At 39.6% G+C, this 14,727-nt stretch overlaps 1 protein-coding gene across 1 annotated transcript in view; it reads left to right on the top strand.

Moving 5' to 3' along the window:
• Positions 1–14,727, top strand: part of PEX5L (peroxisomal biogenesis factor 5 like) — a 101,673-nt gene that overhangs the window by 79,983 nt on the left and 6,963 nt on the right. Inside the window, exon 10 of the mRNA XM_088452345.1 lies at positions 13,947–14,144. Within this exon, the coding sequence (XP_088308471.1) occupies positions 13,947–14,144 (198 nt within the window). The remainder of the gene's footprint in view (positions 1–13,946; positions 14,145–14,727) is intronic.

Genomic DNA, 14,727 nt, shown 5'->3' with positions numbered 1-14,727 from the left:
TCCAGGAGGGACGAGGCCAGAGTCTGTCGGTGGATGCAGGTTTCCTGGCCTCGCAAGTGACCAAGCATCGACCAGGGTGAGGTAAGCTTCAGCTTATGTAGCCTGGCAAAAAGGGCAAACATCGCGACCGATGGTCATGATGGTGATGCGAGGCAGCATCTATGGACGGTGCACTCTGATCTCTCAGATGCAGCAAGGAGGTGTCTAGTTTCTCCAGATGCCTCCACATTCTGTTGGATGGTATTGCTCAGCCTCTTCTGTGTGGCTGTGAAATACCTTGCATCTCTGAACCAGGCCCTTTGCCTTTAGTCACACATTATGGACTGCTTGACCATTTTGGAGAATTTGAATGTCATAAGGAGTTTACACCATCTATAGCTGAAACTGATTAGATGTCTCAATATTCTAAAGTTTTTAATTAACACTACATTTAGGAGCAAATTTGCATTGAGAAATTAGCAACCAAGTACAATGAGAATGGTCCGTGCTCATGAGAGTATACAAGTTACTGGGGCCGGACAAAAAGAGGACCTTCAAAGTTCCTAGCAATCATAATTGCAACTTGCATAATTTTGCATCTTTGAGGGTACACAATCAGGAAACCGGCTGCCTTAATACCGACAGCCGGTTTCCCAACTGTCATATCCCGGCGAGGGTGAAATGCCGGGCGTCTAGATGTAGACTACTGACATTTCCCCGACGCCGGGAGACCGGCGCCCGGCATCCCTATCGAAGGGATGCCGGGCGCAGTGAGCGGACAGCCGCGGAGGGGGAGGGTTAGGTTTAGGGCACCTGGGGGGGACTTAGGGTTAGGCACCCCCACAGGAGGGTTAGGGTTAGGCTAGGGAGAGAGAGGATTAGGGTTAGGCACCCCTGGGGGGGACTTAGGGTTAGGCACCCCCCCGGGGACTTAGGTTTAGGCAGCGGGGAAGGGGGGGTTAGGGTTAGGCACTTGGGGGGAGGTTAGGGATAGGCACCCCTAAGGAGGGTTAGGGTTAGGGGGTTAGGTTAGGTAAGTTTATACTTACCTTAGCAATGATCGGGATTTCCAGCGCTGTCGGGAACTCTACTTTTGTCGGCCAGGCGCTGCCGGGAATCGGGCCGGCGGTATTTCATACCGATTCCATTCAGAGTTGGTCACATACGCAGGTCTATAGATGAGGCATCCTGCCCTTGGCTGCGTCTCACTTCCTTTGACACACTCAGGTCTGATGCAGCTGGTGTATGACTGAAGGTGTGGTTTCACTGCGAGTTGTGAAAGTGCTAAAAATCACAATGCAAAAGTATTACAGGTAATGGCCGTATAGTGCAGATAACACTGGGGAACAGCCAATCTGTTGCCAGGGATTTAAGAGTCTATTTCGATGAATTTTGTGCTCATGATCATGAATATGCCATGCTTATTTCTCAATTGGCTCTAATTTTTGAGATATGCATATGTCTTTAATATATATGAAAAATTAAATTAAACAATGTTAAAAATAGTTTAAAAAGATATTTTCTTTTATTCTGATTAAGCTTGATATAAACTTGATTTGTAAACTGTTATAAAAAGACACAGGATAATTACATACATAAATGTTAGGAAGCTTTTCTTGAAGTCTGGATGCTAAAAGCTCAGCTCCTTTTTTTGATAAATTCAAGTCACAAATTAAATCGTTTAGTTCCTTTTGAGAAAATTTGTTTGGAGTAGAGGAACTTTCTTCAAACTCACTTTCATCTGTGTTGTCACTTGCACTGGATAAAATTAACATTTCCACATCATCACATTCAACTTCGCACAAAGAACTGAATGATGGTATAGGTAAATCTTTGCTATGTGGTATCGGTTGTTTTGCAGAAATCATACTTGGGTAATCCCATTTGCGTTTGTTAAATCGATTCATACCCTTCACATTTACAGCACAAAAATAGTAGTCACTCAAGTGATCTTTTGGCTCACACCACATCATAAGTATGCCGAAATGAAGTTCTTTTCGATCACCTTTAGTCCAATTGCGGAGTGATTCCACGCAGGTTTTACAAACTTTGTGAGCACCCAAATCTTGTCTTGCTGGCTTATGTGACATCCAAAATAAGCCTGATACGCTTGTTTTATGATTACAGTTATATGTTTTCTTTATTTTGCAACACTATATTTGACACAAATATAACAAAAAACATCAGGGTTGTTAGTACACTGTCTCCGAGAAGAACTCACTTTTACGGCAAAAACGTTTTGTTTCACACATTCAGTGCTAACTCCCAACAAAAGCTGAGGACGTACTGAACAAAACAAGCTCAAACAGTGGGAAATTTGTTTTGGTGGGACAGAGAGAAGGCTGAACAAAGGAACAGGAGGTGTGCTAACTGCGTCACTCGGTCCTCTCCGTTGCTCCTCACTGTATGCTGGGGAGAGGCGTGGCTGTGGTCTGAGGATGTCCCAGCAGGCTTAGCAGTGCACTGCCACGCCTACTCCCAGCGTTAGTGAGGAGATTAGAATGTGTTATGTGTCTCAAACGTGACTACCAGCTACGTTATCACATATAAAACACATTCTTGTTATTGTTGAAAGAGAGTAGTTGTTAAAAAAGCAAAACTAAGTCGATTCTGTTAAGTAAAGCAGCCTAGACTAGTAAGGTACTTCAAATGGAGAAAAGAATTTAATTTTATAAGTTTTCATTAATTTGAAAACTGGAGCCAATTCAGCTATTGCGAAGATCTAATGCGAATAGGACCTGCGAGTACTCTCAAACCGATCTTAAATCCTTGACAAGAAAAAAAATATTTTTTTTTGTTCCACAGTGTAATAAGTACTCTAGTATCTTGGATTATGCCAAATGTGAAGCAGACCCAAATTTTAATTACACCATTTAAAGATATATGTGCAGGCTTCCCTTCCCCAATTGATTATGGAGCATTTTTTATATGTTTAAAATGAGTATGTACTGCAGTATATACAGTAGTCACTGTTTAAATACTGTTGCAGCAGTTTTAGGACCTTTTGCTTAAATGGATGTTTCTACACCTTGTGTAACCAATTGCACACAGTCATCATCATCATCAGTGTTACACATAGACTAGGGTGTGACGCAGACCCCATAATGTTGACCCCATCAGGTGGCTACGCTTGCAACTTTCCTCCAGACATTTTGGTCAAACTTTGCAATTTTACTTACCGCACTTTGACTGCATCTGCACTTCCAGAGCCTAAGTAAGCACAGCACTGCAAGCCTATCCCAGCCCTGATCCCATTCCCCTGGTCGTAAGCATTTGCAGGTTGGACATATGAATGAAAAAATTCATGGATTGCAAAAATTCACTCATGCACATGAAAAAGAGCAGCACACAACTAAAAAAAAGCTGCAAATCGTAGTTATCTCTCACTCTGAATATGATCCAGAGTTAGGATGTGGACATAGGCAAGATGGGAAAAACTGCAATTAGGTGGCAGAGTAGTAAGCTTTGTTGAAGAGGTTACTGTTTAATCAGTGCTTAAGACTTTGTTAATAGACTGATTGGGAAGCAGCACATTAGAAGTCACCCAGGCAATCAAAACAGAGGATGTGTTGGAGGCAGGAGTTGGACAACGATTTCATTTATGAATACAGGTGCTGTTTATTGAAGTGGGGAGAAATATGTGAGAGTGAGGTCACACTGGTCATGGTGGATGTGATTTTTAGTAGTGTCAACAGTGAAAAGTAGTCATATCTGTCACTGTTTTCAAGATGGAAGTGACAGGCCTGGTAGCAATGCTTAATATGATGACTGAAGAAGAGAGTACAATCAAGAGTAGAATCCAGTCAACTGACCTAAGAAAGAGTCGTGTTGTCAACAGTGAGAAAGATGTGACTGGATCTGAGACTCTAAAAGGATGGATAGTAATGAACCCAGGGCCTCATTTATCAATGAGTGATATTCTTGTTATCACTCGTTACTGCAGTAATCTTAAATGGTGCTCCAACCAATCAGCTCCTAACTGTCATTGTTTAAACACATGAAAGGAGCTGATTGGTTGGAGCACCATTTAAGATTAGTAATGAGTGATAACAAGAATAACAGTCGTTGATAAATGAGGTGCTCAGTTTTAAGTGTTGAGCTTTAGGTAGGACTGAGTCATAAATGAGGAGATGAAAGAGGCCATATAATAACAGAGAGAATGGTAAAAGTAGATTTGGGTGTCACCAGTGTAAAGATTGTACTTGTAACAACTGACGGTTTGATAATGTATGTTGGCCCGTACTCGGGATTGGCGAAGACCCAGAACAGAGGTGTGGAGTCTAATATGCTGGTGGTATTCACAAGAGATCCCCTGCATGTTGCTGCACCCAACATGCAGGTTGCGGCCCTCTGCCCAGGTTCCCTCGCTGGCATGCTCGGGAGTGCTGCTGGAAGTACATAATCAGGCATATGAAGCATAGTCGAAAGCCGAGTCAGAACCAACAGACAGCAAAGTACCAGGGAGAAGGCAGAATCAGGTCACATGGAAGCCGCGGGCGAACCAGGAATCACCAAACGCAGTACCAAGGGATCACACGGAAATGAGTCACAAGGAATAGCCGAGGTCAGGAACAGATAGACAATAGCACAAGGTCAGGTGCGCTGGTGTAAGGTATGAGCCTATACTGTGCTCCCAGGAACTTCCTTATATAGGTCAAGGTAATATTCTAGCGCCAATCAGATTCCCCCTATTACCGCGCATGGCCCCTTTAATCTTAAACAGAGCGGCAAGCACGGCCCCTATGGGAGCCATGGGCCGTCTGTATGCGGTAGCCGCCGAAGGAGAGGAGGGAGAGCTGCCGACAGCGGGCGCCGGGGACTTCCCAGCGCCGCCAGACCCAGTAAGTGATCGTCGGGTTCGGCTGCACTGTGACAGTACTGAAAACCAAAACAGTTGATAAGTTCTCCAAGGGAGGATATGTACAGTGAGATAGTTGTGAGCAGAATGCTGTGGATAGAGCCATGTGAGACCCCAACAGGTAGAGGGAAAAAGGAAGGAGAATTTGTTGGGAAAGATAGAGGACGAAGACTTGAAGATGTAAGGAGTAAATCAGGTGAGAACACAGCAATGCTAGACGTTAAAGCAGCAGAGGCCAATTCTGAGGGGCATGGGGAAATTACACTTAGAATTAGAAGAGAGAATGTCATTTATGGCAGTATGGAGTGAATGGAACAGAAATCTGATTGCAGAGGGTACAGTATAGGAAGGAGTGAAATGATAATAGTTTGAGGTGTTTATTAACAAGCCTGCCAGGTAGTTTGGAAATAGAATTAAAAAAGACTCAAGCTCGATTACTTTTTAATTTTTTCTTGATACCTAACTCTACGTTATCTGAAGTTTTCATCTTTGATTACATTTTAAACATCAATTTGTTAATAAACAGTATTCTAATTATACTTAGCCACTTTGTAAGTTCACATAATTTAACAATATAAGATATGTAAAGTTTTAATAGAATAAATGTGCTAATTTTGACTTTGTATTGAAATCTCCAGTACTTAATTTAAATAGTTTCAAAATCAAATTACTGTACATCTGAACAAACACAAAATCACATTTATTTGCATGGTCTAGAATAAAACCAATATGTATAAGTCCTGCTTTTAGAAATACTAAGCATGAAGGCTAGAACTGACATAAGTACCAGGCGCTGGGATGTTCTGTTGTTCCAAGCAGCTACAAACAAAGGGGTAGTCACACCCTTACATACATATAAAGCAAAAAATAAAAATTAAGTAGCGCTATGATGGATGATATTGCACAACAATCAAAACTAAATATCAAGATAAATTTTATATAAAAACAATAATGATGACATTATACAATAACCAATTGCATAAAAACTATTTATAAGCAAGCAATATGCCTCACCCTCGTGATTGTACAAACAAATAATTCCTGTTCCTATATATACTTCCGGATGCAAAATGCACATTAATCAAGATGCAGAAGACACCACTCTCATGTTGAGAGAAAGGGGACTTTCCAATGGCTATATAATTACCAGGTCCTTTCACCGATAGAGGAGTATTCCTATTGGCATAAATACCATATGCAGCACTTGGAGTCCTCAGATGGCATGGTGCACTCGTCCAATGCAGGAACTAAGTGGAAATAAGTCCTAAAACGGCATAAATCCTTGTGTTGAGTCCAGTAAGTTGGTTCAGGCTTTTGCAAGCAGCAAATGGCAAATCACAAAGTCACTTGTGGGTAGAGGCTGGGTTTCGCTGTCTGAAAATGGCAGGTTTTTCAACGGTGGTGATAGAGTGTCCTGGAGGGTCTTAAATACCCCTCTAATGCTGCTCATTTGCACATTAAAACAATCATCCATCTAATTTACTTATATATTAATAAAAACATTCTAAAAGTACTTAGGAGGCAGACCTATTTACCTAATCAAGTGTATCTATATATCGGTGAAACATTTTGAATAGATATCTAATCAAATCATATGGAAGTATATACCATCTCTTCCCATTTGTTGCTCTGTTCCCGGTTACATGATGTACACAATGTGTCACATGACTCCGGGATAAGATGCAGTTCAGGCTATGCATCTCCCCATTGTCAAGGAGATGGTGGTTTCATATATTCATTGGTCCACGTGATCTCATGTTCAAAAAACACGTGACCACGTCCAACACCATTAGCCCGCGTGATCACGTGCTTTAAATCACATGACCGCGTCCTGTGTCATCCGCTTTGTGTATTTCGGTTGTTTGGGAAACACTTCTTGGAGTTCCGATCACATGGGGTTATCAAACTTTTTGTTGATTGGCTTAGTGATCTAAGGATTGTGGGAAATGTAATTGACTTAATATTTGGACATTTAACATTATTTCTACATATATACGAATGGCAATGCAGTTCAATTTAGAAGATGTCCTTCATATTATCATTTCAATTAATATATAAATATATATTATTTACAAATACTATTAATAAAATAAATAAAATACTTCAATTATCATACGTAACCAAACATCAGTTTCTCATTTTCTATTTATTTTCGTATTTATACTGAATTCTATAATATAAACAGGGAGATAGTATATTTATTATCTCAGAGGTTGTAAACAGTTCCTTTGGAAATTCTTCCAGATATAATAATCTACAGTCAGGTGCATAACTATTGGGACATTGACAGAATATTCATATTTTGTCCTCTATTCACCACCACAATGGCTTTGAAATGAAACAAACAAGATGTGCTTTAACTGCAGACTTTCAGATTTAATTTGAGGGTAATTACATCCAAATCAGGTGAACGGTGTAGGAATTACAACGGTTTCTATATGTGCCTCCCACTTTTTAAGGGGCCAAAAGTAATGGGACTATCAACTCAAAAGCTATTTCATGGACAGGTGTGGGCTATTCCCTCGTTATTTCATTATCAATTAAGCAGGTAAAAAGCCTGGAGTTGATTCTAGGTGTGACATTTGCATTTGGAATCAGTTGCTGTGGACTCTCAATATGAGATCAAAAGAGCTGTCACTATCAGTGAAGCAAGCCATCATTAGGCTGAAAAATTAAAACAAACCCATCAGAGAGATAGCAAAAACATTAGGTGTGGCCAAATCAACTGTTTGGAACACTCTAAATAAAAGAGAACGCACCAGAGAGCTCAGCAACACCAAAAGACCCGGAAGACAACGGAAAACAACTGTGGTGGATGACAGAAGAATTATTTACCTGGTGAAGAAAAACCCCTTCACAACAGTTGGCCAAATCAAGAACACTCCCCAGGAGGTAGGTGTATATGTGTCACAGTCAACAATCAAGAGAAGACTTCACAAGAGTGAATATAGAGGGTTCACCACAAGATGTAAACCATTGGTGAGCCTCAAAAACAGGAAGACCAGATTAGAGTTTGCCAAATAACATCTAAAAAAGCCATTACAGTTCTGGAACAACATCCTATGGACAGATGAGACAAAGATCAACTTGTACCAGAGTGAAGGCAAGAGAAGAGTATGGAGAAGGATAGGAACTGCTCATGATTCAAAACATACCACCTCATCAGTGAAGCATGGTGGTGGTAGTGTCATGGCGTGGGCATGTATGGCTGCCAATGGAACTGGTTCCCTTGTATTTATTGATGATGTGGCTGCTGACAAAAGCAGCAGAATGAATTCTGAAGTGTTTCGGGCAATATTATATGCTCATATTCAGTCAAATGCTTCAGAACTCATTGGAGAGCGCTTCACAGTGCAGATGGACAATGACCCGAAGCATACTGCAAAAGCAACCAAAGAATTTTTTAAGGCTAAAAAGTGGAATGTTATGCAATGGCCAAGTCAATCCCCTGACCTGAATCCGATTGAGCATGCATTTCACTTGATGAAGACAAAACTGAAGGGAAAATGCCCCAAGAACAAGCAGGAACTGAAGACATTTGAAGTAGAGACTTGGCAGAGCATCACCAGGGATGAAACCCAGCGTCTGGTGATGTCTATGCATTACAGACTTCAGGCTGTAATTGCCTGCAAAGGATTTGCAACAAAGTATTAAAAAGTGAAAGGTAGATTTAGGATTGTTTAATTTGTCCCATTACTTTTGGCCCCTTAAAAAGTGGGAGGCACATATAGAAACCATTGTAATTCCTACACCGTTCACCTGATTTGGATGTAATTACCCTTAAATTAAATCTGAAAGTCTGCAGTTAAAGCACATCTTGTTTGTGACATTTCAAAGCCATTGTGGTGGTGAATAGAGGCCAAAATATGAAAATTCTGTCAATGTCCCAATATTTATGCACCTGTCTGTATTATGTGTACCACATTGTATAAATCGCTCAAATTATACTTAGATATGGTATAATGAAGAACAGACTTAGTTTATTCTGATATAAGTAATGTAGCCTATGATATACTTCCAAAATATATGGCTGCATATGATAAGGAGATTATGGATGAAAGATGGAGGGGTAAGTGAGAAGAGGAAAGGGAGGAAAACAAAAAAGGCTCCAATTGTGACAGCAATCCTTTATATACAATTTACTGTTAACAGAGTGTCCTAGGGGACTCTGCTATTAAGCAGTCTAGATAACCATATTAAGTTCTACCACTTTGCTCAGTCCTTCTGGATATATAGAATTCATTTGAAACATCCAGAAGACCTCTTGTCTACACAACTTTCTATACCTGACTCCTCCTCCTTTTTGTGAGTGGAATATATTCAATCCCTACCAATTTTAGACAACTAGGATCTCCATTGTGATGGTTGCAAAAGTGTCTGGACACACTGTGTGACTGTACCTTCTTAATAACGTTTCTACAATATTCTAGAAATCTAGTTCTGAGCGTTCTAGTTGTTCTGCCAATGTATTTAAAGTTACAGTCAAGTAGTAGCATAGATGTGACAAAACTTGTGTTACAGTTGATAAAACTCTTCATTTCATAGGTTTTATTTTCAGAATTGGTCACAAGAGAAGTTGTTTTGTTCATTACATGGTTGCATTTCAGACACCTATTTCCCACACATTTATAGAAACCCTTCGGATTGGGTTGTAACAATGGGATACTACTAATCTCTTCTTTTGGAATATCTATGGGTTTTAAAAAACTTGGTGCTAATAGAGTTTTTAGTGATTTGTTTCTTTTGAAAATAAAGACAGGTTTTGTGGGATCAGATCATTTAATATATGATCTTGTCTTAAGATGTTATAATTTTTCTGTACAATGTTTTTAATTTCAGAGAAGTGATTATTATAAGTAGATATGAATGCTACTTCCATTTCTCCAAGTATTTCTTTATTGTCTTATTTTTTTGTTGTTGATTTTTGTTCTAGAAGTCTCTTCCTATTTATGGTTTTAACCTCTTCGAATGCTTTTTTTGTGATGTTATCTGGGTATCCCCGCTGTTGGGAAGAACTCAACATGTCACTAGCCTGTTTTTCACAGGTACCCAATTCTGAACAATTTCGTCTTAGGTGGAGTAGCTGACCTTTAGCGATATTTCTCTTCCATGTGTGCACTGTTATAATGTAGATAGGCATCTCTCCCCACCTCTTTGGAATAATTTGAAGTATGAATTTTATTGTTTTTGACTTCTAGGATCAGATCCAGGAAGTTGGTTCGATTTTTGTGATACGTGTAGGTAAACTTTAGGTTATACTGATTAAGATTAAGAAAAGTGACAAATTCATGTGCAGACTTGTGATCCCCATCCCAAATGAAAAATAAATCATCAATGTAACAGCCATAGAGGACCAGGTTCACACCAAAGTCACCACCCCACACCAGGCACTCCTCTACCTCACCCATGTAGAGATTGGCATAACTTGGTGCAAACCTGGTCCCCATGACCATTCCCATCACCTGTAAATAAAACGTGTCTAGAAATAAAAAAAAATAGTTGTGATTCAAAATATATGCAATAGAATCCAGGATAAAAGTTTTTTGTCTCTCTGTGAGATCATCATAATTTTTTAATCTAGTAGAGATGGCTTTCCTAAATCATGAAGAATATTTTAGGATAGGCTCTGTACATCTAAAGTCAAAAAGCCATAAGTCCCCTTCCATTCAACATCTTGGATCTACTGCAGAAAGTGTGTAGTGTCTTTGATGTGTGATTTCAAAGTGGACACCCATGACTGTAAAAAAGAATCAACATAAAATGATAAATTAGAAGACAGTTAATTAATACCCAGAATTATAGGGCACCCAGGAGGTAAGGTGAGGGATTTGTGAATTTTGGGCAAATGATAATAAATAGGAACAGAGGGGTGAATTGGGCAAAGGAATCGTAGCTCCACCCTGGAAATGACCCCATCAGTCATGGCTTTCTCAAGTAAGGTATGGAGTTCTGATGCAAATCTTTTTGTAGGGTCACTGGATAGTTTCCCATAGAATGAAATGTCCTCCAGTTGTCTTCTAGCTTCCTTGATATACTCACTCCTGTTTTGTATAACAAGCCATCCTCCTTTGTCTGCCTCCTTTATAGTTATTGAGGTGTCTTTCGTTAGGTGTTTAATTGCTTTTCTTTCCCATTTATTGAGGTTTAATTTTTTCTGGGGTTGATTAGTATCAATTTTCATACACATTTTTTTGAAGTCATCTAGAGTTGTTTTATAAAAACTTTCTATACTAGTCCCTTTTGATTTTATTGGGTAAAATTCAGACTTCAGTCGGAATTTACCATCACACTTGTTTATGTCAAAAAGTTTTTGTGTCTCACCAGGTAGTTCAGTTATTTTCCTCCCAAAGTTCATTCAAGGCATTCATTTCTGGAACATCTCCCAAATCTAATGTTGGTGATGCTTCATCAGCCTTTTTAATTAGAAGTTGGTTTGCTAAATATATTTTTCTGCATAAAGTCTTCATAAATCAATTGAGTTCGACAAATAAGTCGAATATGTTCGGTGTCACAGAAGGGGAAAATTTGAAGCCTTTACTTAACAATGAGACTTCATTTTTAGACAGGTGTTTGGATGATCGATTAAAGATAGTTTTTGAAAGATCAACCCTCTATTTTTGTCTTAGTTTTAAATACCACTGTTTTCTATCTCCTCTTCCTCCTCTGAACTTATATTTCTTCTTCTCGGGGGTTCCTGATTGCCATGTTTTGGACATTAATTGTTCTCTGGGGTATCCTATGTGCCGCTGTTTAAAGAAACTTTTGAAAAATTGATTTCAGGATTTTCAATCATATGGGGTTTTACTTTGGGTCTTGCACCCATTCTGGTCTCCCCATATGTTTCTCTTTCATATTCATCAGTTTTTTCCTCCCTTCTGGTTTCATTCGTATGGAGTTTTGGTGTGCAACGATCAGAGAGGACTCTCTGTCTCCCCACATTACACCTATTTTCCACATCATAGAATTTTAATCTAGGGGAATGTGGGCCCAATTCAGACCCACTCACCAGGCTGCATTCGCACGTAGCATGACGATGTTTGCAATCTGTGCATGCGTATAGGGCGCATGCGCGAACCAGTTCATTAGATCACGAAGCGATTGCCCCTTGTACACAGACACCTCTCTAGAATGAGTGACAGGACGAGCCATTTGTGGGTGTTGACAGGGGATGGTCGATGGAAATGGGGGTGTGGTCGTGTGAACGTAGGCGTGTCTGTGCATCTTAACGCCGTTTCAAAGGTGTGCATAATTAAGATGCAGCATCATTATACATGTCACATGACTGAATTACACACTGAAGCACTCGCAGTGCTTGCAGTATGGTATGGTCAGCCACATGTGCTGCGTATGGGGACTGATGTTACTCAATGTTACTGATTGCTGAATACACTTCCTGGAGATGACGTGTATTACTAAGGGAAAGTGGGCGTCTTCAGACAGCCTGGTGGGCGTCTATATACACACCGCGATAGCACGCCAAGACATAGTGGGCGTGCTAACGCCTTGCCATGCAATCACGGGATTTGCATACTTTGGTAGCTGACAGCTGCATGCGAACGTATCTAGCAAGTGAGTCTGAATCGGGCCCTATGTTCGATAATGGGGCTCCCAATTTTCCTGTTCCTATTTTCTTTCACTTCTCATATGATTAGGGGGTTTTGTTCTGATCTTATTTTTATAGGTTCTGACTTTCCCATCCCTATAATCATCCATATCTCGTTGGAATTTTTTGCATTTCGCATCAATTAGCGTTTGTTCTAATCTAGTAACCCTGTCCATAATTCATTTGTCTCTCTTTAAATCCCCTTGTGTGACTCCAGAGTTCTAATTTTGTCTTCAATCCCTCAATTTCTTTTTCTATTGTTTTCACCTTATTAGACCTATAGTTAATCACCAGTTCTATTAATGACAGGGAACATTTATCTAAAATATTCTCCCATTCCTTCTGATACTCATTATCATTCTGAAAAATTGAGGGTTTAAATAATCTTAGACCTCTGGGAATGATCTTTTTGTCTAGATATGTTTGCAAATTAGTACTGTCCAACCAATGTTTTAATTCGGATTTCAGCAAATCCTCTAATTTGTAAAATTCCTCTTTTAATTCACAATTAATTTAATTTCTGTTTTCTCCTATGTGTATATCCCATTTGGACAAATAGGTCTGCCTCCTCTGAAGTCTTTCATCAAAATTGGAAAAACAGCTCATCACTGCTGCCCGTAATAGACTATGGGCTCAATCCAATTAGGTATGATGTACACGCGTGTGCGAGTCATCGCGACAGTGGCCATGCTTGACAGCTGCCCCAATTCGTCTGAAAGTGCTTGCTGCCCCATAGGGCAGCGAGCAAATTCAGACATATTAAGTGGCAAGTCGGGCTGCGAAGGGTGCAATGTGCCAGGACTTTGCCAGCATTTTAATGCTGTTGCCATGCCACTTCGCACACATCGCACCTAATTGGATCGAGCCCTATGTGTAAATGTAGTTTTCAAGAACCAAGATAGTTTTTTTACAAGCGCTGGGATGTTCTGACATAATGGCAGAAAAATCCATTGACACAGAAAAAGTAGTTGCAACATAGTGTGTATTGTTTTGTGATATCTTGCAGTAGATAAAATCAATAGATGTGCTGCTTAGTTGACAAGTTGACAATAGTACATGTAAAGGTGCTACCCTTCTTCTTGTCTTAGGTTATCCTGTTGGAATGTCTTCCAAGTCTTAGGTAGATGTATGTTACAGGTCCGCTCTGTGCTGAGGGTCTCTCCATCCATTTGAGTGACTTTCTGGAAGGATTCTGGTCACTTCCCACTCCCTAGAGTTTCTGAAATAGGACTTTGTGATTTTACAATACTGATTCCCTTACTGTGGGGTAGAGCTGCTCATATACACTCTACATCTGCAACAAATTGTGAATATGTATTGAGAGATAAGCACATCAATTGTTGACTACAGTACATCATCATCATTATCACAGGATTTGGAGTCCAGAAACAAGTATAGAGATTCTGTTCATACCATTAAGGACTGAGATTTCTGATATATAGTATCAGTGTATACACTTACAGATAGTTATTTCATTAGCAACTGAATGTCTTTATTTTGTTCTAGGTGCTTACAGCTACAACCAAATAATTTAAAAGCGCTCATGGCCCTGGCTGTCAGCTATACCAATATCGGGCACCAGCAAGAAGCATACAAGGCTCTGAAGATGTGGATTAAGCAAAATCCAAGATATAAGTACCTGGTGAAGAGTAAATCTGAATCTCCAGCATTGACGCGGAGGATGTCAAAAGCATTATGTGAAAGGTGCACTTGATATAAACAACATTCCTATCAGACCATATAGTTAGCATTTTTAATGTTCACTGTTAATCAAGTATTTATAACTGTTAGAATAGGTCTGAAATCTCAATACAGTAATTAAATTCTTAAGGCCATGATTGCTCTTTTTGTCTTTAAAAAGAACACCATACAAAACTAAAAAGTGAAGCATATGTTCTCCTATATGTTGATTCACATGGATCACAAGGATAGACTATTTTTGTGTATGTATTTTTGTTCTGTAAAGTACGCTCATTTTGTGAATTGCCCTGTATTAGGACTTATGTTCTGTAGAGCTTGTTTTGCTACATTAAAGAGTTGCCTATATCTGAGCGATGTTTTATCGAAAATATAATTCTCGATTAAGCCTAGCTAGTGCTCAACTTTATTATTCTTCTTATTATCATCCTTTATTGATAGGGCACCACAATGGTTCCACAGCACCTTATAAAGTACACAAACAGAAACATTATGAACAAACAAGAAAAAAAATACATACAGGACAAAACATTGCAGAATTACAAGCTTTATAAACTTTGCTGCGTCAGCAGTCATGATACGTAACTAA

Source organism: Taudactylus pleione, unplaced genomic scaffold (genome assembly GCF_031769625.1).
Source record: "Taudactylus pleione unplaced genomic scaffold, aTauple2 ptg000037l, whole genome shotgun sequence".
Lineage (NCBI taxonomy): Eukaryota > Metazoa > Chordata > Amphibia > Anura > Myobatrachidae > Taudactylus > Taudactylus pleione.
This window is presented reverse-complemented; position numbering and strand designations above follow the sequence as displayed.